The 25,459-nt window shown below is 41.6% G+C and overlaps 1 protein-coding gene and 1 long non-coding RNA gene across 3 annotated transcripts in view; one reads left to right on the top strand and one right to left on the bottom strand.

Moving 5' to 3' along the window:
• LOC137650202 (protein AATF-like) overlaps window positions 1-23,598 on the top strand; it is a 133,039-nt gene extending 109,441 nt beyond the window's left edge. For both annotated transcript variants that reach the window (XM_068383389.1, XM_068383390.1), the window contains exons 9-10: window positions 8,312-8,518; window positions 23,252-23,598. In XM_068383389.1, the coding sequence (XP_068239490.1) occupies window positions 8,312-8,518; window positions 23,252-23,380 (336 nt within the window). In that variant the 3' untranslated portion in view covers window positions 23,381-23,598. The remainder of the gene's footprint in view (window positions 1-8,311; window positions 8,519-23,251) is intronic.
• LOC137650204 (uncharacterized) lies at window positions 17,923-23,304 on the bottom strand. The gene is made up of 2 exons (XR_011045941.1): window positions 23,174-23,304; window positions 17,923-22,927 (listed from the first exon to the last, which is right to left on the bottom strand). It is a non-coding gene; the product is annotated as an uncharacterized lncRNA (long non-coding RNA).
• Window positions 23,599-25,459: the final 1,861 nt, after the last annotated feature.

Here is a 25,459-nt window from a genome sequence, read left to right as displayed (position 1 = left end):
CTAAGTTGAAGTTCATATTTGTTAAGCACAAAAGGGATTTTGACGAAGGAAAAATCTATTTCTGGGGAGAGACCTGTGGCGCCCGGTGAAAAGAGTCCTTCTGTTATATCTTTTCTGATAAAACCTTCCAATTATACCAGAGAAAGATAAAAGCATGGAATGCTGAGGTTACAACCCTCGCGCGAGCACCTTTTGGGTGTCGTGTATAAGGCAAAGGCGCGTGAAATCCACTATTCACAGGTTGTCTTCCATTTAGTTAATTCCTTCGTCAAAGGGATGAGCCGATACAAAGGCCCTAGCCAACCCCCAGCGCCACACCACCCACGCCACGACGCGAGCGCCATCTGAACAACATCCTTCTTTTTGGAATCTTAAGTGTTGAATTTTTTTGTGGTGCTCTCGGTCTTTTTTATCAATCGTGGATTTATTTTGTCATGTCCGAAGCTCCATCTTCACACATTCTAATGTTAAGTACCATAGTTTGTTTTACATACATACATATACCAAGGCACTTCCCCCAATTTTGGGGGGTAGCCGACACCAACAATGAAACAAAACAAAAAGGGGACCTCTACTCTCTACGTTCCTTCAGCCTAACCAGGGACTCAACCGAGTTCAGCTGGTACTGCTAGGGTGCCACAGCCCAACCTCCCACATTATCCACCACAGATGAAGCTTCATAATGCTGAGTCCCCTACTGCTGCTACCTCCGCGGTCATCTAAGGCACCGGAGGAAGCAGCAGGGCCTACTGGAACTGCGTCACAATCGCTCGCCATTCATTCCTATTTCTAGCACGCTCTCTTGCCTCTCTCACATCTATCCTCCTATCACCCAGAGCTTTCTTCACACCATCCATCCACCCAAACCTTGGCCTTCCTCTTGTACTTCTCCCATCAACTCTTGCATTCATCACCTTCTTTAGCAGACAACCATTTTCCATTCTCTCAACATGGCCAAACCACCTCAACACATTCATATCCACTCTAGCCGCTAACTCATTTCTTACACCCGTTCTCTCCCTGACCACTTCGTTCCTAACCCTATCTACTCGAGATACACCAGCCATACTCCTTAGACACTTCATCTCAAACACATTCAATTTCTGTCTCTCCATCACTTTCATTCCCCACAACTCCGATCCATACATCACAGTTGGTACAATCACTTTCTCATATAGAACTCTCTTTACATTCATGCCCAACCCTCTATTTTTTACTACTCCCTTAACTGCCCCCAACACTTTGCAACCTTCATTCACTCTCTGACGTACATCTGCTTCCACTCCACCATTTGCTGCAACAATAGACCCCAAGTACTTAAACTGATCCACCTCCTCAAGTAACTCTCCATTCAACCTTGCATCACCTTCCCTTCTCGTACATCTCATAACCTTACTCTTACCCACATTAACTCTCAACTTCCTTCTCTCACACACCCTTCCAAATTCTGTCACTAGTTGGTCAAGCTTCTCTTCTGTGTCTGCTACCAGTACAGTATCATCCGCAAACAACAACTGATTTACCTCCCATTCATGATCATTCTCGTTTACCAGTTTTAATCCTCGTCCAAGCACTCGAGCATTCACCTCTCTCACCACTCCATCAACATACAAGTTAAACAACCACGGCGACATCACACATCCCTGTCTCAGCCCCACTCTCACCGGAAACCAATCACTCACTTCATTTCCTATTCTAACACATGCTTTACTACCTTTGTAGAAACTTTTCACTGCTTGCAACAACCTTCCACCAACTCCATATAACCTCATCACATTCCACATTGCTTCCCTATCAACTCTATCATATGCTTTCTCCAGATCCATAAACGTAACATACACCTCCTTACCTTTTGCTAAATATTTCTCGCATATCTGCCTAACTGTAAAAATCTGATTCATACAACCCCTATCTCTTCTAAAACCACCCTGTACTTCCAAGATTGCATTTTCTGTTTTATCCTTAATCCTATTAATCAGTACTCTACCATACACTTTTCCAACTACACTCAACAAACTAATACCTCTTGAATTACAACACTCATGCACATCTCCCTTACCCTTATATAGTGGTACAATACATGCACAGACCCAATCTACTGGTACCATTGACAACACAAAACACACATTAAACAATCTCACCAACCATTCAATTACAGTCACACCCCCTTCCTTCAACATCTCAGCTTTCACACCATTCATACCAGATGCTTTTCCTACTCTCGTTTCATCTAGTGCTCTCCTCACTTCCTCTATTGTAATCTCTCTCTCATTCTCATCTCCCATCACTGGCACCTCAACACCTGGAACAGCAATTATATCTGCCTCCCTATTATCCTCAACATTCAGCAAACTTTCAAAATATTCCGCCCACCTTTTCCTTGCCTCCTCTCCTTTTAACAACCTTCCATTTCCATCTTTCACTGTCTTTTCAATTCTTGCGCCGGCCTTCCTTACTCTCTTCACTTCTTTCCAAAACTTTGTTTTGACAGTTTTTTATTGTACCGGGCTTTTGTTTTATATCCAGTATAGTCTGTTTTATTATTCCTGTCTGGCCTTTCATGGCGGCCATTGTTTGTTCACTTGTTTGGGAATTCATCTTTGTCTGCCCGTTTAGTACTCTGTCACTTAGGTTCTTGGTTAAGTCCCTGGCCTTATGCCTTTAGAACCGTTATTATTTTTTCTGTATTTATGCTCATGGTACTTTTTGCTAGCAAGTCCAGCCTACGAACGAGATAGCAATCTAGCTTTGTATTTGTTTAGTACCCGCCCCTCCGAGGCGTTCGTCACTCGACTGTGCTATTCATTTTAAGTTTTAGCAGATGCTATTCTTCGATCGTAGTGTTATATGGATGTACATTTTTATTTTATACGTTTATAATAGTGTTGTGTGATTTTTAGTCCTGTTTTTGTGTCCAAGAGAGCGAGAGCTTGGGGTCCCCGTTTTCTGTTCGCAGTCATGAGTTACCCCTTTCTCTCGTTTTCTTTCTTAGCTCCGGTGGGTGAGCGGATTTCCCGTTTTCCGTTTTGTGCGTTCAACGGGTTCTCCCTCCCTCACCTCTCCCCCTCTGGGTGGATGATAACTTACGAGTTATTTATTTTTCGTGACTTTTCAATTGTTAGCGTTATTTTGGTCCGTGTTTCGTCCTCTCCCCGTTACGGCTCGGGAGTAGTTATGAACGTTTTCCACTCCGCCTTGAGTTCTACTCCGCCATGAGGGATTCTCAATGACTTTCGTTCTATTGTTATAATTATAAATTATTTACTACATGGGACGGGCTTCTCATAGTTTAGATACGACCCTCCGGTGGCCCTTACTCCGGTCACGGCCATATCCACAATAGCCTTTGTTATTACAACTGTGCTTGTTATTCACAATAATTATTCAGGACCTTTCTTCTCCCTCCGGCCTCACTGGAGATCGTAAATACGCTTTACTATGATCTAAGCTTTAGCCTTTAGCTGCGGCTTAGCTTTTATCTTTCAAAATTGAATTATTAGCCACAATTGAATTATTCAGGGCATCTCATTATCCTCCGGCGTCACCGTAGGTCGCCCATACACTTCACACTTATATTTGCCTTGCCTTTAGCTAAGGCTCCTTTATTCATGACATTTCATTACGCTCCGGCCTCACCGGAGCTCCGGTTTCACCGAAGGTCGCCCATACACTTCACACTTATATTTGCCTTGCCTTTAGCTAAGGCTGGTGTTTATATTTATTTTAAGGGCATGTCACTGCTTCCCCGACCCTTGGAGGTCGGCGGATTGCTTTAAGTTAATTATCCTTATGTCATTAACAGACATTAGGTGCATTACAAATATACAAACAATTGAATATTAAAGTGCCAACAATGGTATGGGGCGGTATCAACTTAAAATTAATATTCGGTTATTAGGTCAATGCAATATTGGTGCTTAGGGAATTCAGTGAGTGCCGGAACTCTAGAATAATAGGTTTTTATCCCCTTATCAGAGTTTCAAGAAACACCAGACTCATGTCTCCTTTCTTTTACAGAAGGCCCGTTGCTGGTGCTCTGTCTGGGAGAAATTATTTATTAATGATATTGGCCTTGGTGAGTATCCCCCACTTGACATACCCTTTTTAACGACACTGTTAAAGAATATTTAGTTAACATTCATTGACTATCATGAAGTCTTGTGGTGTAAGAGGCAGCCCAGCTTTATTTGCACGAGGCTGGCTTAGAGGAATAAGATGTTATGGATTCAGGCGAGGTTAACGATGGAGGGCGCTCTGAAGCTAACCCAGAAGCATATAACTCGAGAACTCACTTTGAAACCAGAGGTCTGGAATAAAGAGCTGGTTGTAAGAGTTCAGAAATATGGAAGGTGGCAAAAGTGATGGTGCATCATGCCACTTCTCAGCCATCGTGTGGCGAGCATTAGTCGGAGTATACTCAACGACAGGGGATAAAGAGGTAGGCAGAGTAATCTACATCTTCAGGATAAACCTGGAGGATTAACAGAAAGATCTTCCAATAGCTTGAAATATGAACCTTTTATACGTTGTAGTACTACATCTAGATTCCAAAAGTCTCTCTTGACAACCAAAGGTTTTTTAAATATAAGAACTGAATGAATCTGCTAATAATGCTTGATGAGGATAAATCTAATCCTACAGGTTTGATTACAGTATTCAGCATGGATGTTTAAGAAGAGAAACTGCCCCATTAAAAAAATGCTATTTTGGGGTTACTTCAAACTCTTCCTTTTTTATTTTGCAGCTGATTTCTTTCTTCAAAAGTTATTTGAAGAATTATTTTATGTGCAAAAATTTTTCAAGAGAAAATTTTCCTTGCATTTATGTATTATTTTACCAAGTCACAAAAACAATCAGATAATCACAATTACTCATCAGCAAGTGCTTTAACCTAAAGCATGCTTTGCAATAATGAGTTAACCTAGTGAAGAAAGATGGATCCCTATGTCTTTGTGGTAATTACAGGCATCTTAACATGCAGATAAAACCAGACCACTAACCCCTCCCCAACATCACCACCTACCTTCAGAGTGAATAAGTATTTTCGACCCTCGATCTCTTGAAGGGGTATTGTCAGGTACCCATGAACCTAAAAGACATCCCAAAGACCACTATCGCATATTTATTCAGGTACTCCTACTATAGCCTATGTAATGCAGGGACCACATTTTAACAACTCGTGGATGGCATCTTAGGGAACCTTTCCTTCTACCTATGTTACACAGATGACGCTAATATTCTCTCCCTCCATATAGGACAACCTACATCACTTAAAAATTGTCCTCGACCGCCTGCAGGAGAATGACCTCGTACTCGGTTACAACTAGTGTACCTTTAGTGCCAAAGAAGTAGCATTTTTGGGCTAAAGCATCACTCCTGAGGGTGTTCACGCCCTCCCTGAGAAGGTATTAGTAGTACAGAAGTTTCCCATACCCTCGACTATCAAAAGACGGTAGGAGTTCTTGGGTATGAATAGCTACTATCACCTGTTCTTTCCAGCCATTCCCGCCACTCTTGACGCCATGTACGACAAATGAAAGCAAGCCAATAAAACTAAAATGGACCCCATTTAGGAGGAGGCCTTCCTTAATGCAAAGAAATTCCTATCAACTGCAACTGGTCTCACCTTTTCCGTGCCGTCTGCACCCCTCCTCCTCTCTACCGATGCCAGTGATTTCACTGTAGGGGTGTACATGAGTAAATCTTCATTGGAGCCTTCTAAAGTAGAATTCTTTCCAAGGCAGAATCAAACTACTGTTTGTCTATTTGGTTGTCCGTCACTTCCATGGCACATCCTTCATTCTCACGGACCACATGCCCCTTGTAAATAACTTCACTCCACAGTTTTACACCTGTTCTGGCCATCAATACCAATGTGTCTCTGCTTTTTCTCAATGGACCTGTAGCATTGAACACATCCATTGTAAACTGAATTCTGTCGCTGACGCCCCTTCCAGGAACACGCGGCTGCCATCCACCTGGTAAATTATTACAAGGCCTTGGAAGAAGCCCAATGAAAGAACCCTGAATACCAAACCTTCAGAACATCCTGTATATTTCTCCATTGGGAAGACGTTGCCCTCAATGACTCCAGTGACACCTTTCTCTGTGATGTCAGTACTGGTAGTCTATGCCCATCGATACCTGCCCCCATGCGCTGATATACTGCTGCCTTACTTTCCTGATAAATAGCAAGATTCAGCATCCCAGATCATATTACTTTGAAGGGTACTACTTCCACTTCTTAGTTGTGTACATCACCCTACATCAGACTACTACTTGCAACTCTGCAGTTAACAGAATGTCCTGCTGTATTGGTTCCAGCTGGTTTCTACAACTTTTCATCAGAATGAATACCTCTCTCAAAGACACTAAATGTCTCAGCAGTGGAAATGGTATATGACAACTCATTGGTCGTCCTTGCAGAATTTTCTTTACGTCCACCACCTCCTCCATTGATGTGCAGTGCCGTCAGACTTACAAGTCCCCAGCAAAGCAGCACATACCGAAAGACCTACACAGCAACACGTATTTGTGCGCAATGATGCGTACAAGCCAATGTCCCCATAATACGTACCCATTTTCTGTCATTCGTCATACTCCTAAATCTTTCCTCCTCAAAGTTCATGGTAAAGAGGATTGGATTACCATTGAATGCCTAACATCTGCATGTCCCCTGCAAGATGACCTACCAACATTACAACTATGTTGGGTATGTCTGCTTCCGTGGGGACCCTTGTTATGCATGTGCAGTGAGTAACACATACAAATAAAGAACTGTGCCATATCTACTTTTTCTTCTATGCTGCAAAAGCCATATGATTGCATGTGAAAAAAAAAAGCGGTTGAATGTAACACTAATTTCAACTCTATTATTATTATTCCATTATTGTAATTTCTATTTTTACTCCAATGTCACTCTTATTGACAAAAATTGTTGAATGCATACTTGCAATTGTCACCATAATGTGATCTCTTTGGTGGCCTAAAATACCTCTGTTGTCACTTGATAAAATTAGTTTAATGAGAAATAGCCTTTTGATAAAGCAAAGCCTCCATCATTCTCGTCACAATAGAAATAATTTAGATGTGTACCATTAGCCATTTTGCTAGATATTGACATTGTTAAAATAATTGAAGTTATGGTTAATCTTACTTGTAATTATCATTTATTATGATTTGAGAAGTGCCATAGAATTCCACAAAAGTTAATCATTTACAAACAATTTAGTATTACACATTAAGGAGCTCCTTAACCACTTTTTTTTCGCATGGGTTAAATATAGAAATATACTGGATTCTTTCCCATGTTGGAGTTGTTGGTAATAAAAAAGCAGTTTGGCATTAAACTCCCTCTTAAAAATTATGTAACCAAAATCCTATAAAGGATTAAATAATAACAAAATGGCAAATTGTGTGGAGTAATGAATCTGAAAACAATAAATCAAAACAAAAAGCCATTTGTTTCTCAATGGGAATCATCAGACCAGAAGGGAAAACAATTGTGTTTTTATGGCTTTAAATTGTATTGCTTTTCATAGTTTATTATAAACAAATGATATTGACAGCAATGACCTTTGTTGTAACAATTCCAGAAAACCCAAAATCACTCATTCATTCATTAGACAATATATGTTATCTTTCCCGAACATATTCGCACCAGCTCTGCAAGTCAAGCTTGTATCATTGGGCTGGTAAATCTTCTCATTTTAATAATAATAATTAGTTTTTCCTTGAAACAATTTCAGAGATGATTCAAGAGAAGTTTATTTAGGTATTTATGGATGTCTGCTTATTCCATAGATTTGAATCAAAGCATTATTTACTTAATTCTCAAATGTAATTAAGTCCATCAAGTAATGAAACAGGTTTGGGGTTAGCATGCTTTCTTATTGTACCAGCTTCGACTATAAAGTTATTGGACTGAAGTTTTTCACTTTAGTGAGGGATCTCAGTCAGGATAATATAAATTTTTCTTGGATTAATAAATGGTCCTATGCTGAACGAGTCTCTCTGTACATAATACTTAATGAAATTGATTTTGGTAATTAATGCCTCTTTTGATTTGATCGTAGGATTTCATAGTGATTCACTAGGATTTCATAGTGATTCACTAGGATTTCATAGTGATTCACTAGGATTTCATAGTGATTCACTCACCATGAATACTAATGTGAATGCAGGTGTGTGGACTTGGGGTCCTCTTAACATTTTTCATTCTCAGGAAAACTTAAAATGATTTTGATATTATGCTGGCTTTGGTTTAGCTTGATAATAATATTAAAAATAATAAAACTAATTATTTTTTCAGGCTGAGAGAGAACAGTATGACCCCGAAATTTTTGATGATAATGACTTTTATTCAAGAGCTTTAGAAGATATGCTCAAGTCAAAGATATCCTTGTCAGATAATATGTCGGATGTTTCACGAAAATGGATTGAAATTCAGAAACTGCGGAAAAAAGCCAAGAGAAAAGTGGATACCAAAGCAACTAAAGGACGAAAACTGAAATATGAGGTTAGTGTACTGAAGTTGACAATTTTTTGGTCCATTATTCTGTTCAACTTCCTTTTGAAGTTGTTGAAATATAATTTAAGCTGGAAATAAGAGAGATAAAGGTGATAACTTACCCATGCATGTAGTATTGATTTTATGAAATCGATTTTGTGTCAGTTGTAATTTAATGAGATTGTGGTGCAATTGTATAATGGAGATGTGAATACAGTATGTGCTGCCACCCTCAATAACACATTTCTTCCGAGTAACCAAAGAAAACTCCTTTAAGCATCTTTTGAAAGGACAAAAACTATAAAACAAAATTGTGAAAACTATAGTAAAATTACTGTAGATGTTGATAATGGTGGTACGACTATTACTGTTAAGAAATTTGGATCCATAATATTAAGAGGTGAATGTCTTTTTCACCACCTGTTTATGTAAATGGCTACATAAAATATTGTGATTTTAGGATCTGAGAAGATTAGCTCAGTGAAAGCCTTAAGCAACTAGTACACTCAACTCTTGTTAGCCGCAATTAATTAGTTTCTGAAAACAGCGGCATATATGAAATTCGTGCGTACGAAACAAATTTTTCCCATAAGAAAATGTGGGAAGTGTATCTAATGTGGATCTCAAGTTGCCAACTTTTTTTTTTTCATATTATAACTAAATGAACTGTATTTTACCTAAAATGAATAAATGTATTAATTACACATTTTTGGATAATGCTAAGTTTTAAATATTAAACTTAGCCGGTGAATATATAATAGCTGAGGTCTCCGACGGCTTGACAGATTCCAAAAACTCGCGAGTGATCGCCGTGAAGGTTGCGGGTGTGCCCACCAGCGCCGACTATCGGCCAGATACCGCATATACTTGTAAACATCTCCAGTTCTTCTCTGTCGGTTCCATCGACGAGTTGATTCCACTCGCTTTATGACCTCGAGTTTTCTACCGAATTGGTGAAGTACTTGGTTTTGGTTTTATTGCTTTCGCCGTGTTGGATTATTCAATACTATCTTCAAAAGAAATGCTTTTGAAAGGAGAGGAAAAGTGTTTTGCCCTTGCTTTTTTATCTCTGGTTTTTCCATAGAGTAAAGATGGCCGACCCTTCCCTCAGTGTACGGAAGTGTGTTTAAGGCTTTTAGTAATTATTTTATCACGTTATAAATTATTGTTGATAATTATAGATTTTCCTCTACATATTTTATATCTCACCCGCCTTTATTAGGCCTCTTCGATTAGCTTTCCATTTATACCAAACATCAAAATAAATTTTGTTTTGTTTATATGTGGCCTTTACTTATTCCTCCCCTAGTCCGAGATGTAGGCGGTCCTAAAATGGAAACCGAAGTTAAACAACGTTGAGCCCATTCAACTTTTATTTTCGTTAAGTTTAAATCATTTGCTCTGTAAGAGTTATGAAGTGAATATTTTTTAGAAAATATTTTAAGAATATATTCTTTGAATAGTCTTCGTGCTGTTTTTTTCAAAGATGAACTAACGTTTGGTTTATTTATGCTACGCAGTTTGCGCTCTATTGTTACGATAGAGAAAGAGAATCACGGTTTCACTTTGCAGAAAGAGTAAATCGATTTTGACGTTTTGTTCATTCTTCTTTCAAACTGAAGCGTTTTAAATACTAATTTAAAGGAACTTGTTAATTTTCAATTTCTTAGTCCTTTCAGTTTTTTCCTTTGGTCAAATAACCTGTTTATTGACGAAGGGTGAGTGGGCAATTCTCTTGTGTGTGACAAGAGAGAGAGAGAGAGAGAGAGAGAGAGACGGGGAGAGGGAGAGAGAGAGAGAAAGAGAGAACGATCCGATCTTTATTCTCGTCCCAAGTAAGGAGTTTGGGAGCGAGTAACATTGTTCTCGATTCAGTTTTTTACTCTCGTCCCAAGTCTCTGTATGGGGAGAAAGGATGAAACGTTTTTAGTTTTTATTCTCGTCCCAAGGCACTTACGGTGAGAGATTGAAAACGTAGTCTTTGGTGAACTAGTGTTTAGTCTCCTCCCCAGTCACTGATCCTTTTTAACTTTATATATTTCCGTTTTATTCGATATACAGTATATGTATATGATTTTTGATTTTTGCATGTGTGTTTCATTTTGTACTAATGTGCTTACATTATACGACTCATTTCGTAATTATAACCTTTTGATGTAAGGGAGAATTGCGTGCTTCAGGTAGATATCAGTTTTATTCATGCCTAATGTGAACTTATTGAAAAATACGATATCAGTGAAGTGAGTGCTAGAAAACATGTGCTGTGTTGCGGAGGGTTCGTTTGTTCGGGCTTGTCACTTGCCTAGTCTGAGACCTCTTTCAGGCTCCCCTGCACCAGGGAGAAGGAATGTCGTAGGACCTAAGGGAGTGAGGAGTGTAAACCAACGAACAGACGTTCCCTCAAAGGTATCAGACGTTGCTCGGCAAGCACGTCCTTGCCATAAGACAGGAGAGACGAAGTTTCTCCTCGTCATCCGAAGACTTTTCGCAAAAGAAGCCTTGGCGCAAGGTTTCTAGACCCTTTAAGCGAAAGTCAGTCCCTTCAGGACAGGTCCAGCATCCTGGCTGTAGCCATGGGGACAGCTCTGACCCTTTGCAGTCGTCGGAAGACTGTTCGCCTATTAAACGCAAGCATAACACGGGGTCCGAGGGTCGCGGTAAAGGCAATGTTTTGCCAACACAGACGTTACCGTCGTCTCGGCCCGTTCCGACTCCCGTTGATCCTAAATGGGTTGTCCTGCAGGACATGCAGACTAAGCTTGCCTCCCTTATGGAGAAGTTTGACGTTGAGCAGGTTCACGATGAACCTTCGCTTTCGAGTCGCCGTTACGCTAAACGAGACTCTGGCCGTCAGCCGCCCAAATGAGCATTTACTCGTCCGTTTGACGTTAGTGCTGACGTTTCTTGTACTTTGAAACGTGATGTCAGGAGTTTTTCACGTCAGTCACGTGACATGGATCCTCCCTCGCTGCAGTCTCGTGTTGACTTTCAGCCGCTGCCGCAGTCTCGTGTTGACGTTCAGGACGTTTGCCAACCAGCTCAGTTGCCTCGACTTGACGTTGAGCGTCAATCACCGCAGTCGAAGGTTGTTTTGACTGCTCAGTCTAGGCAGTCAATGCAGTTCCGACGTGACGTCGAGCGTCCATCAACTCCTGTTGTTGTTGTTGGACAGTCACAAGGTTTTCAGTCCTTTCAGCAGCGACCTGACGTCGCTTCCTCTACTGCTACTGCTGCTCCTTTACTTGTTGACATTGCCTGTCAAGCATTGCCGTCGCGGCAGGTCTCTCCTTTTCATGAGACTAGACAATTGTCGGACGAGGTTCCTTCAGATGAGGAAGTTGCTGATCCTCCTCCTACTGATATTCCTTTGGGGACTTTGTCAGACGGAGAGGAGCCTAAAGCTGCTCAGACCTCTATGGACTTTAAAAAAATCATACTGATTTTTAAGGATCTTTTTCCGGTCCATTTTGTAACTGCTGCTCCTCGTTCACCTTCGTCAGAGTTTACGCTAGGCCTAGCTACTTCGAAGCCGTCGTTTTCTAAGCTAGTGCTCTCTCGCTCTTCTAAGAGAGCTTTACGTTTTCTAGGCGACTGGTTGATCACCAGGAGGAGTTTGGGGGAGACAGCCTTTGCTTTCCCTCCTTTTAAACTGGCTTCTAGAGCGAGTGTCTGGTATGACACGGGAGAAGTTCTCGGCTTGGGAGTTCCTGCCTCTGCCCAGGGAGACTTCTCAAGCCTCATAGACTCTCCCCGTCGCCTGGCCATGAGACGCTCCAAGATTTTATGGTCGGCTTCAGAGCTAGACCATCTCCTGTTAGGAGTTTTTTTCGAGCGTTTGAAGTTTTTATTTGTTGGTTGGTCCCTGGGAGCCTTAAGTCAGAAGGTCTCTCCAGCTGTCAATGTTTTGCTTTACGATTATGTCATGCATGAACAGGGCTATCAGGGATGGCTCCAATGACCTGACAGCCACGTTCACTGCAGGAACAAAGCTATCAGGGATGGCTCCAATGATCTGGCAGCCACGTTCACTGCAGGAGTACTTGAGATGTAAGTGCGCTCAATGTGTTCATTGTCAAGACAAACTTCACGATGAAGACTACCAAATCTGTCTTGGCAGCAGTAAGGGAAGGCGACTGGATGGTCTCTCTCGACCTTCAGGATGCATACTTCCACATCCCGATTCATCCAAACTTTCAACAACATCTGAGGTTTGTGGACGGGAAAGTAATGTACCAATGTCGAGCACTGTACTTCGGCCTCATTCCTGCTCCTCTTGTTTTTACAAGGCCCTTGCAAAATGTAGCAAGCTTTCTACCTTTTTTGAGGATTCAGAGCCTCCTTTTTATTTTGACGACTGGCTAATCAGGGCGTCGTCATTATATCACTGTCTGGAGAGCCTCTAATGGATATTAGATCTAACCAAGGAGCTAGGTCTCATAGTGAACGTAGAGAAGTCGTAACTTACAGTACCCCATCCCAGACTATTCTTTATTTGGGAATGGAGATACAGTGTCTGATTTTTCGGGCCTTTTCGTCTCCCACAAGAATGGAACAAGCTCTGTTAAAAGTCCTTCACTTGCAAGAAGAAAACAGTTGCTCTGTAAGAGTTTGAACTAGTCTCGTGGGAACTCTTTCATCGCTGGAGTAGTTTATCTCTCTGAGGAGACTCAACCTATGCCCTCTCCAATTTCACCTAAACCATTGGAACAAGGAGAAGGGCTTAGAGAGTATCTCTTTCCCAATCTCCAACCCAGTCTAGACATGTCTGACTTGGTGGGACAGCAACATCAGACTTCGAGAAGGTCTTTCTCTTGCGATCAAGAACCCAAACCATGTGTTATATTCAGATGCTTCGGTTTTGGGTTAGGGAGCTCCACTGGACAGTCTGGAATGCTCGGGTCTTTGATCCACGGATCAGAAGGAACTCCATTTAAGGCAAGTAACATCTCTCTTTTGGCGAGATTTGTGCAAGGAAAAATGAATGTCTTGGCGGACTACCTCAGCAGAAGAGGACAAGTCATCTATATGGAGTGGACGTTGCATAAGACTGTGTGCGAGAAGCTATGGATGACATGGGGTCAACCCACCATAGATCTTTTTGCGACTTCTCTGACAAAGAGGCTCTCGACTTACTGCTTTCCAGTTCCAGATCCAGAGGCAGCCCACATAGACGCTTTCCTGCTGGACTGGTCTCACCTGGACGTTTATGCCTTTCCACCTTTCAAGATCCTAAACAAGGTGCTGCAGAAGTTCACCTCTCACGAAGGGACCAGGTTGACATTGGTTGCTCCACTCTGGCCCATGAGAGAGTGGTTCACAGAGGTACTTCTATGGCTGGTAGATGTTCCAAGAAGTCTGCCGTTACGGATGGATCTCTTGCGACAGCCTCACGTAAAGAGATTTTATCAAAGCCTCCCCACGCTTCGTCTAACTGCCTTCAGTCTATCGAAAGACTCTCTTGAGCTCGAGGGTTTTCGAAGGAGGCAGCTAGAGCGATCGCGAGGGCTAGAAGATCCTCTACCATCAGGATCTATCAGTCGAAATGGGAGGTATTTAGAGACTGGTGCAAGTCCTCCTCTATTTCCTCTTCCAGTACCTCTGTAGCCCAAATTGCGGACTTTCTCCTGCATCTGAGAAATGTTCGCTCCCTCTCTGCTCCCACTATTAAAGGCTACAGGAGCATGTTGGCGTCTGTTTTCAGACATAGAGGCTTGGATCTGTCAAATAACAAGGATCTCCAAGATCTCCTTAAGTCCTTTGAGACCTCTAAGGAGCGTCGTATGTCAACTCCCGCTTGTAACTTAGACGTGGTCCTAAGGTTCCTAATGTCAGACAGGTTTGAGCCATTGCATTCAGCCTACCTGAAGGATCTCACCCTCAAGACGCTTTTTTTGGTGTGCTTGGCTTCGGCTAAAAGGGTCAGTGAGATCCATGCTTTTAGTAAGAACATCGGCTTCTCTACAAATAAAGCTACATGTTCGCTTCAACTAGGTTTTTTGGCCAAGAACGAACTGCCTTCTCGTCCTTGGCCTAAATCTTTTGAAATACCTAGTCTGTCAGAAATCGTAGGTAACGAAGTTGAAAGAGTACTGTGCCCCGTTAGAGCTCTTAAGTTTTACTTAGCTCGAACTAAACCATTACGAGGTGGTTCTGAGGCCTTATGGTGCTCCGTTAAGAAGCCCTCATTGCCCATGTCTAAAAATGCGTTATCGTACTTTATTAGACTTTTAATCCGGGAGGCACATTCTCATTTAAATGAGAAAGATCGTTGTTTGCTTAAGGTCAAGACGCACGAAGTGAGAGCGATAGCGACTTCGGTGCCTTTAAGCAAAACAGGTCTCTTCGAAGTATTATGGACGCGACCTTTTGGAGGAGCAAGTCGGTGTTCGCTTCATTTTACTTAAAAGACGTCCAGACTCTTTATGAGGACTGCTACACCCTGGGTCCATTCGTTGCAGCGAGTGCAGTAGTGGGTGAGGGTTCTACCACTACATTCCCTTAATCCCAATATCCTTTTAATCTTCTCTTGAAATGTTTTTAATCTTGTCTTGGGTTGTACGGAAGACTAGGAAGTCTTTCTCATCCTTTTTGATTTGGCGGGTGGTCAAATGTTTCTTGAGAGCGCCCAGATTAAGGGTATTGATGAGGTCCTGTTATAGGGGTGTTCGCCCTGGATATAACAGCTCCTGGGAGTCTTTCAGCATCCTGAGAGGATGGCTGGGCTTCGTGAGGAAAGCGGACTAATGAGGCAGAGTAATAATCAGAGTCTGCTTCCTTACCAGGTACCTATACTTAAGTCTGTTTTTTGAATAATTGTCAAAAACTCTAGAGCATATACGCCTTTATTGTATTAATACTGGTCTCTACCCACCACCATGGGTGTGAATCAGCTATTATATATTCACCGGCTAAGTTTAATATTTAAAAATGATATTTTGATTATAAAATAAATTTTTGAATATACTTACCCGGTGAATATATAAATTAAAGGCCCTCCCTTCCTCCCCGATAGAGACCTAGGGGACTGAGAAGAACTAGAGATGTTTACAAGTATATGCGGTATCTGGCCGATAGTCGGCGCTGGTGGGCACACCCGCAACCTTCACGGCGATCGCTCGCGAGTTTTTGGAATCTGTCGAGCCGTCGGAGACGTCAGCTATTATATATTCACCGGGTAAGTATATTCAAAAATTTATTTTATAATCAAAATATCATTTTAAAGAATGAAATTAATATCAATATATCATAAATTGAGGTGATCAATTCGTCGTCATGTAGGTGAAAGCCAGGTTAGCCAACTGTAGATTTGTAAGTCAATGCAATGATGACACTTTATTTACACTGTATACCCTATAAATAAATATCTTTATCATGTATGCATTCCAAATCAGCTGATTTAGGCAAACTACCGAAGGGTATTTTTTATTTCTTAAAAGAATCTAATATTACTTGAACTATCTTTTTTTAATTTAGCATACTAATTTAAATATTTTATTTGAAATACTTCTCTCTCATTTCATTTACTGCCGAGTTTAATTGCACATAAAGATTTACCAGTTTCATCCTTGTTGCCAATGCACAATAATTTATAGGTTTTTAGCTCTGTGGTACTTGATTATGAAGATTAGGAAATTATAATTTTTCTTACTTTTTGAATTTCATATTTTTCTTCTCAAATTTCATAGTCTTGTATTATATTTGGCTGTAACAAAACTATTTTGTGTGTTTTTCAGACACTTTGCCATGTCCTTTAATGAATTAAGCCATTTACATTTAAATGCACAGTTTGCACATTTATAAGTTCCCACCCACTTTTCTTTTACTTTTTTCCGCTTCAGCTACTGCTTGTTATTTTTATATTTTGCGGCATATTTCCTCGAGCCTCTTTTCTCCATAGCAAATAAGGACAATTGTTTAACTGTATATCGTACGATGTTTGAAATACAAACAGAAAACCTGCTATCTGATTCAAAGATTCATAACAAAACAGCAGATTTTTGTTAGGTAGTGACTCTGGCCGTACATTATGCGTTTTATCTTAAGAATTAAAACGGTACTGTTGATAATTCTATCGTTCTCCTCTACTTTTTCAATTTATGGAACTAAGGATAAAGAAATGGAGTAAAAGAGGTTAGTCTATTGTAATTTGGTTTCTCAAAGAAGGAACTCGCATGATACAAGAGATATATGATATAATCATATTTTATGGATAAAAATTTTAGGGTCGTACTATTCAAAGATTTGCTGTTACATTTAAAACAACTCAAGTTTGATCCCTTTCATAAGATGAGCACATTTCTCTTAGTAGTACACACGATGTAAATAAACTTCATTACGGGAATTTGTCCCATTAATAGTATTTGATTTTTACCATTACTTTGCACAATAGTATACAATGTTATTTACAGATTGGTAATGCTTCATTTCATGTTTGTCTTGTACTTTTGATCATTATGCTGTAATTGGCAATTTACTCTCAATTTCTCACTATGCCAATTACTAACACTACATTTCATATTTTTTTAATACGGTACTGCCACATTTGACAAGCTTTTTTCTTCTGTATTTAGGTATTTTTAACGCAATATTTCGCATTTGAATCACGTTGTGTGACGATTTTTCACGATTATGAAACTTGGTGTCAAATTTCAGGTTTTCATGTGTGAAATTTGCGAATACCAAACGCGTATATGTATAACGAGAGTTGAGTGTAGGTCCTAAATCCTTCATTTTTTTCATAATACATGTATACTGATACCCCTTCTTATGTTAGTTCTGACTTTATGTCTGTAATTCTTAGATAATTGAATACAAAAATAGAATCTGTGTTACTCAGTTTTGCTCGACCTTACGTGTCTTTTCATCAACCATTACGATGAAAAATGACAAAGCCAAAAAATTGTAAAGAATTTTATTTATTAAATTTAGTCAATCATTTTGAAAACAGTTGTGTATTCTCCATAGTATAAACAAGAAATATTATAACCACCTCATATGTATGAAGGAAAACATAACATGTTTCAGTTCTTCTTGAAGGCATACAATGCAGGTTCTAGCTTTTCATGTTATCAAATATTACATAGTCATATACTTAACTTTTTTAGTTTTAGGAATTTAGAGCCTCCTTTAGTTTAGGAATTTAGAGCCTCCTTTAGTAATTTTTACTTGTAATATCTTTATACAGTAGTATGGGTATTAGTTTATGTAACTCCAGTGCCAAATGGTTATCAGGCCTTGCTGATGAAGTTTTTTTTTCTTTTTCTTTTTTTTTTTTTACTATTATCATAATTATCCATACATGACTATCACTGCTCCAGTAATATACAATTTGCTTGGCAGTTTAGTGTAGTACAGCATATTAAAAGGCTTATATTTTATGAGGGAGAGGGATAAGGAAATTGATAATGCCAACATAAGATTTCATTGTACTGTACTATAGTATTATTACTGTTTAGTACATTCAATGCTTTATTGTATTTAACATTTAAAGAAAATTTCGATTTTTTAAGTGAATATTGACGTATAGGAAAAAAACCTTCGTTTATATACCCTATTATACTTAAAATTCTGTAACTGGGGAGGGGGTTTGTTTCTACAAGAATCCAAACAGCGACAGCTCAAATACTCCAGTTGAAATCATTAACAAGGTATAAACAACTGCAGGTAGTTACCCTGCCAGTGGTGGGGAGGCAACCACCTCCCCTGTAGCTCACTGTAACCCCAATTGTATTTCAGTCATCAAGAGAGTACACTTGTTCCTCTCTGCTGGAAACTGGCAGTTTTTGCTTTGGAAATTTTCTCTTTCTAGCTTTGCATATGTGTTTGTGACTACTCATCGTGCGTATTTGTCCGCAGTTTAAGAACTCTTGATAACACTTGTGTGTTGATGGTCCTTTACATCCTACCTGGCAATCACTGGGGCGGGATGTCATCTTTCAAAGGGAAGCAGTTCTAGGCGTGTCAAGATTCCTTCTCCTTAGGGGTCCTTAAGACTGCATGCAACCTCTTCCCCTTTCTTCTTTTCGATCAGCTTCCTCCGGAGGCCAGTAAGGAAATAGGAATTACATTAGTCTTTCATGAACCTCAAGGTTGGGAGTTCTTTTTGTTTCTCTTGTGATGCAAGAGATGCTTCCTACCGAGGAAAGTTTGTACTTTTGTTTTGATGATGTGATGTGGCAAATTGAAGAGAGGATCCCAAAACACCGGTCATCCAACCTGGAGAGTTCCTCTGGGACTTTGAGGTTCCTCTGCATAGTTTCATGAGAGAGTTCAGTGTCTATCGGAGTTAGTGGACATGTCCTGGAGGATACGGGATCTCATCGATGATGCCCTTCTTAGAGGACTAAGGTGTCAATGACTTTGAAGACCTCTACACAAGGACCTTCTCAGCTGCAGCTCCAGGCTTCGTCCTTCGGGAGGTCCTTCTAAAGAGCTCTTCTGCTCTTTGGAGCATGCTCTCAAGGTTGCTTGTCTTACATGTTTGATCTTTCATCTTCTGAGGAAGAACTTTGACGACCCCTGGCATCCTTCATCCAAGAAGGTTGGCGAGCAACTTAAAGGAAATTTTTCAGCTACATAACAGTCATCATCTCTTGGTGTGTCCTCTCCATACCCATATTCGTAGGAAGAGGATCACTGTCACCTTTACCATCCTTCATTCTGAATTGCAGAACTTTATGGAATTTCTAGAATCTAAAAATACATTGAGGAGATTCTTACTAGGCTGCCCTTCAGAAGGCCCTCATCAGGACCTTTGCTCATCGAAGCATGCTCACAAAGTTGCTTGTCAACCTTGTCCTGATCCTTCCTCAGGATGGAAGATCACTGGCACCTCTGGTATCCTGCTTCATGGAACTTCTAGATCTGCCATGAAGACGAGGATCTTCTCTTAAGGCTTCATCCGTGCCAGAGCACTCTTCCTCCTCGGAGTGTGCTTACATGGTTGCTTGTCAACCTTGTCTTGAACTTTCCTCTTCGGAGGAGGATTAGTGATGCACAAGGTGTCCTTTATGAAACTTCTAGCAACAGTATATGACTTCATGTCATCCTTCAGAAGAGGTCCCCCTCCAGAACTCTCGCTCTTTGAAGCTTGATCACAAAGTTCCTTGTTAGCCGTGTCTTAATCCTTCCTCTTTGTAGGAGGATCACATAATGCCTCTGGTGTCCTTTTCTTCGACTTTTGTGGTACTTCCTGTACTTCGTAGTCACAGAGTGGTTTGTCTTCCTCCAAGAATCATCAGAGAGGGAATTGTCCTTGCTGGTACCTTCCCAAGGGAGGCGTCCCTCAGCCTTCTTTTCGTCCTGTTCCTTCTGCTGCCCGAGGTGTCTTTTAAGTCCCCACCATAGTCGCCGTTGGAGGGAGAGCCTCTACACCCAGCACTGTCGCCTCTCTTTCCCCACTTGGTTGTGTTCCCTGGTCATGGTTCTCCTGATTGAGCTCTTAATCATACTCCTGGTCACTCTTAATCGTACTCCCTGGTTGCGTTCTTGATCACACTCCTGGTCATGCTGTTGGTCACACTTTTAAACTTGTTCCTCTTAGTTCTCTACCAAAAATGACCTTCCTCAGCAGCTACATTTTGCAGATGTGCATGGTGCCAAATGTGATCCTGCTTTCACTCGATGTGTAATTATCTAGACACGCTACTTCTGGATGTGCTTTCTTCTTTTCCTGCACTAGGGGTGCATCTCTACAGATATGCCTCTTGTGCGCATATCTTCTACAGTAGGTGCTCCTCGCGAGATGCACAGCAATTAGCATTGCATCATTGCCTAATTCTCTTCTCTTCCTAGTATTGCATCGTCGCCTAATTCTCTCCTCTTATTAGTGTAGTTTGCTTACCGAGAAAGATGTTAGGGGGCACACTTCACAGATGTGACAATGGCCAGTGACAACTAGCGGCTTTAGAACTTCTTTGCCTTGTTTTTGTTTTCTTCCTCTGAGGGTACCAGGAGTGCCAGAAGAACCCTCCTTGGATTAGGAGAGACAACAGAACCTCCTCAGCCTATGGTCGATTTGAGAACAGTTCACTTAGATCCCAAATCTGGATACTAGTTCTAGAGGGAAAGTTTTCAACCCTTCTCATCTCAATTGTATCTTACAGCATGTGATGGATGCCATCTGAGGCTTGATCTCCTGCCACGGAAGAAGGATCCTGAGGCACATGACAGTCGGTGTAGTGTTCTTATAGGAACTTTTTAAGTTCCTCTGCACAGTTTTGAGGAAAAAATGTTTCACCAAATCCTTCTGGTAGGGGATACATTAAGGTATGAGGTTCAAGAATCATGTTCTTTGCTTCAAGTAGTCATTCCGTACAAGAGAGGTCTACAGGCACTACTGTTCAGGACAAAAGGCTTTGCTCTGATCCCTTTCCTACCCGGAGAAATTCCCTAGATTATTTGGAATCTCCCAGAGTCCGCTTCTTTCAAAGGATGTCAGCACTTCGGCCTTTAGGGATTTTCATTGTAGGCTGCTTCCTTTTCATTCGCTTTCTTGTAAGAGGAATTGCTCTAGTTACATGTACAGTGATTTGTCTCTTCTAAGATCATTCCTCACCGCCAAAAAGGACTTCGCTCAAAGGGAAGGAAGACTATCTTAAACAATCCTGTTCTGTTCGCCCTATTCTCAGGAGACTCGGGGTACGATAATTGTCTCTGGCATCAAGGTTAGGCTCTCATCCCATTACCCCCGGCAGATATCTTGAGCATAGGCGGATCATAGCAAGGTTAGGCTAAGTTAGTGAAGATAAGTAACACTGGCTGTGATTAGTCCTGTGATGGGTGACTGCTGGTGACCAGTTATAGTTGGCATCAATTCTTATCATCAGTCACCTTCATATCCAACACAGTAGATCACTTGGATTGCATTAGATTACATCTTTAAACGGTCACCCACTCAGTTCTGGTTAAGCAGAACCCCAGACTCCTGAAAATTCTCAACGCCAAACTGGAAGCTAGGTGTGGATTCAGTGTCCCTCCAGTCTCTAAGCTATTGGAATCTAGTTGAGTTTCATGATAGTCTGGTCTTCGTTAGGTGTAGTTGACAAACTGCTTCTCTTTTTGAGATACGAGACACAAAAGAACAACTATCGCTTTCTTCGCAAAGTGCCCCAGCTTTCAGGAACCTTGCTTTCCATAGACTCTTATTTCTCTTAAGGGTAACAATCCGGAAAAAAAGCGGGGTAACAGTTCACCAGTGGCACCTCCGTTGGTGGGTTGCTAATATCTCGGTTGAAGATAACAGAGCCGGACCGTGTAGCTGTATTCTCTAAACTCTGTCATTTCCTTTCTCATCCTCAAGCCTTAGAAGAGTTCTGCGTTGGAGCTTAGCCGCTTCGCTAGTCATCCCAGGAAATTCAAACTGTGGTGAAGAAGTTATTGCTTCAAGCTCCTCATTCCCAGCTTCTTCTATCAGTCAAGTTTGATTGTCAAAAGTTTGAACTTTTCTGATTGAGCTCTTCCTAATTGTGCTAGTTTCCAAGCTGAAGGGGACAGCCATGAGCGACCAAGGCATTAGAGGACGGTACCTCAGCAGGGAAGTTCCAAGTTCTGTAGCATCACACCTTCACAGATACATGTGGTTTTGTCAGTGCAGACAGGACACGTTCTTATGAGCTTGTTCTCGGCTGGAAAGACACAGTTAACTGGGCCCAACGCCCTTCCTTCCAGATGCATAACTCAGCTGCTGTAACTTCTTCGCGATTGTGTAAGCACAGAGCAGCTCTTACTTCCTTATCACTCGCCCATCTATGATGCCTCGACTATTTGGAAGTCCAAGCCGGGCATGACGCCGTTAGTCTCCAGGTGAATTTATATAGCCAGAAGTGTTCCAAGTCTCTCTGGTCACCAGCTGCTTTTCATTTGAACATATGCCAGAATCAGTCAGGGGTTCAAGTGCTCCATTGATCACCTTTGAAAGGCCCATGTCTCTCATCTTTTGTCTTCACCCTGCCTTTGAGATAACACTAGACAAGCCTAGACTCCCTGTAGGTCTGATCAGGACGCTCAAAGCTCTCGCAACGCTGGGCAAAGATGCATTTTCCTCCTTTGGCTCAGACATGTACTCCGAGAGGCTGGGATCTTTTCACTATCACATGGGCCTGGCGTATGTTCAGGTAATGCGGATAGGTAAATTCTTTAGCTGCTAGAGGAAGATTCCTCAGTCTCCTCGTAGCAAACAAGATGATTCTTACATGAAGCAAATTGGAGTTCTAACACCGCTTAATTTTTCCACAAATATAGTCCAAGCCAGTGATGACCCTGTAGTCTAAGACATCAGTAGAGATGTCTCTTGGGATGCAATCCAAATGAGATGACAGTGAGCTACATGGGAGGCAGTTGCCTTTTCACTGCTGGTTGTTAGTACACCTCATTAGAACTTATACCTGCTGTGTTTCAGCCGTTGTTGTACTCTGTCTCCTGTAAGTAAAAAATTGTGGTTTATATGTTTAGGGAAAATACAGATTACTTTTAAAATCTGTCATTTTACATAATATATATTTTTAACATTACTGCCTCATTCATACTGTAATTGATAGCTATCAGGTCAACTCTATAGATGGCTTATCAATTTTCCCAGACAGTACCACTTAATTCTACCATGCACACAAGATGATGTTTGTTTACATATAGCACATGAGATTGCTAAGCCCTGCTTCCATGTACCTGTTTAATTATAGTGTGTTTTTTTTTCCATAGCCCGAAATGTTCGTTCTTGAATATATATGTAAATTTTTTTTTCAGGTAATATCTAAGCTTCAACAGTATTTAGCGCCTTGTTGTCCACCTCAAATGGATGATGCTGCAATCAACTCCCTTTTTTCATCGCTGTTTGGCAAAGGAATACCTCATGACAGGAATGGGGCTATATGATTTATACTGTGTACTGTACTAAATCTTCAAATATAGTTTTACTTACAATAAATATTTTATTTTGAGGCTCCAAACTGTGGCCATCCCTTGATTTTATAATTCCATTATATCAGTTAAAATTTAATGAGCAAATTTGGAAACAATTTGTATTTTTCCTAACTATAAAAAACCTTGAACTCTTTACAGTAGATATTAGTTTGGGGAATGCTGAAAACAAGCCAAAATCAAAAATTTTAAGTAATTTTTATTTTTCCTAACATACTTACCGAGAATTACTTTCTTTTGGAGTCACTTGGTGATCTCTCTTTCTCGACCAAGATTTTTGGCGCCGTTATCCCCCACTCCGTTCTCCATACAGGCCTACCCCCGCCGCCAAAGAATGCGCCCCGAGGGCAGGATTAGGGCGGGTCACTGCTTCTCTGGGCCATTCTCCTCATTAAGTTCGTCGTATAGCCCAACTTGGCAATGGAAGGATGGCACTCGGGGACGGAAGGGAGGGCCATTACCCGAAAGTAATTCTCGGTAAGTATGTTAGGAAAAATAAAAATTACTTAAAATTTTTTGTTCCAACACGAAACTTACCTCAAATTACTTTCTTTTGGAGACTTATACTTTAGGAGGCGGGAGTGCTATTCTGACACTTGACTCGGCACGTAGGGCCTAGAGGGCTATGGAATGCGGGGGCCTATCAGAGTACGGGAGTGAGGGTAACTGCGCAACCTTACGCTATTACCTAAGATTTTACCTCTTAAAAAAAAAAAAATAAAAAAATTCTTCTGACGATTTCCTCCGGATGTAGTCGCGAAGAATGTGTTCATCGTTGGGTACAGCCTCTGGCCTTATCGCTACACAGCCCGGAGGGCGGCCATGACTGTCCCAATGGAGAACCCGTCCAAGGATTTCCTTGAATAACCCTTGAGGTAGTGGGCAGTAAAGGTTGACTGGTGCGACCAAGTGCCTGTCTGTAGGATCTGCCTCACCGCCATGTTTCTCTCAAAGGGCAAGGAGGTGCTCAGACCCCTGATGTCATGGGTCCGGGGAGTGCCTGGCACTGCCATTTTATCCTCTTCATAGGTTCTAGAGATGACTCGTCTCAGCCAGCAGGAAATGGTGTTCTCGGAAACTTGCTTCCTATTAACACCTGTGGAAACGAAGAGGTTCCTGATACCTGGTCGGAGTGAGAGAAGTCGAATGACAAACCATGTATCTCTCCCACTCTCTTATCGGACGCCAAGTCCAGCAAGAAGACGGCCTTGAGGGTGAGATCTTTGTTCACGATATCTTTCAAGTGTTCAAAGTGGGAGCGACACATCATCTTCCGGACCTTGCCTAAGTCCCACTGGGGCACCTTCCCGCCTGAGGGGGGGTAAGACTGCTCGATGCTTTTGACAAGCATCGCTATGTGTCTCGAGGCCCCCAGGACGATGCCCTTCAGGAGGAAGACTTGGCCTAAGGCAGCCCGAACCCCTTTTTATAGCTGGGATTGACATCTCCGTTTTGTCCTTGAGAAACACCAGAAAATCTGCCATGTCTGGGACAGAGGTCTTAAGAGGTCTAATGTGCCTCTCAGCGCACCACTTCGCGACGGAGGTCCATTTTGTCTGGAAGACCGCGGTTGGCGACTTCTTAGGAATAGAGACATTCTCTTAGCCGTGGAGGAAGAATATCCTTCTTTCTTCAGGAGCCGCTCTTAGTCTTCAGTCGTGAAGACGTAGGGAGAGAGGCCTGTCGTGGAGCTTGAGAAAGTGAGGCTGGTGCAGAAGGTCTGACCTGACGGACAGAGGCCACGGCGGTTGACTCGATAGGTCTTTTAGATCCGCGAACCACTCTCTCTCTCCAGCCACCAGGGCGCTACCAAAGTCATCTGTAGGTTTCGAGCCGTCTTTACTCTGCTGAGCACTTGTCTTATCAGCGTGAAAAGGGGGAAAAGGCATACATATCCAGATTGTCTCACTTGTGCTGAAAAGTGTCTTCTAAGGAAGCTTTCGGGTCTGGTACAGGGGAGCAATAGACTGGGAGTTGGGCGTTGAGGTTGATGCAAAGCGGTCAACCACCGGGGAACCCCAGCGTTGAATGATG

Source organism: Palaemon carinicauda, chromosome 11 (genome assembly GCF_036898095.1).
Source record: "Palaemon carinicauda isolate YSFRI2023 chromosome 11, ASM3689809v2, whole genome shotgun sequence".
NCBI lineage: Eukaryota > Metazoa > Arthropoda > Malacostraca > Decapoda > Palaemonidae > Palaemon > Palaemon carinicauda.
Note: the sequence above shows the minus strand (reverse complement) of the source record. Positions and strands in the feature narration are given on the sequence as shown.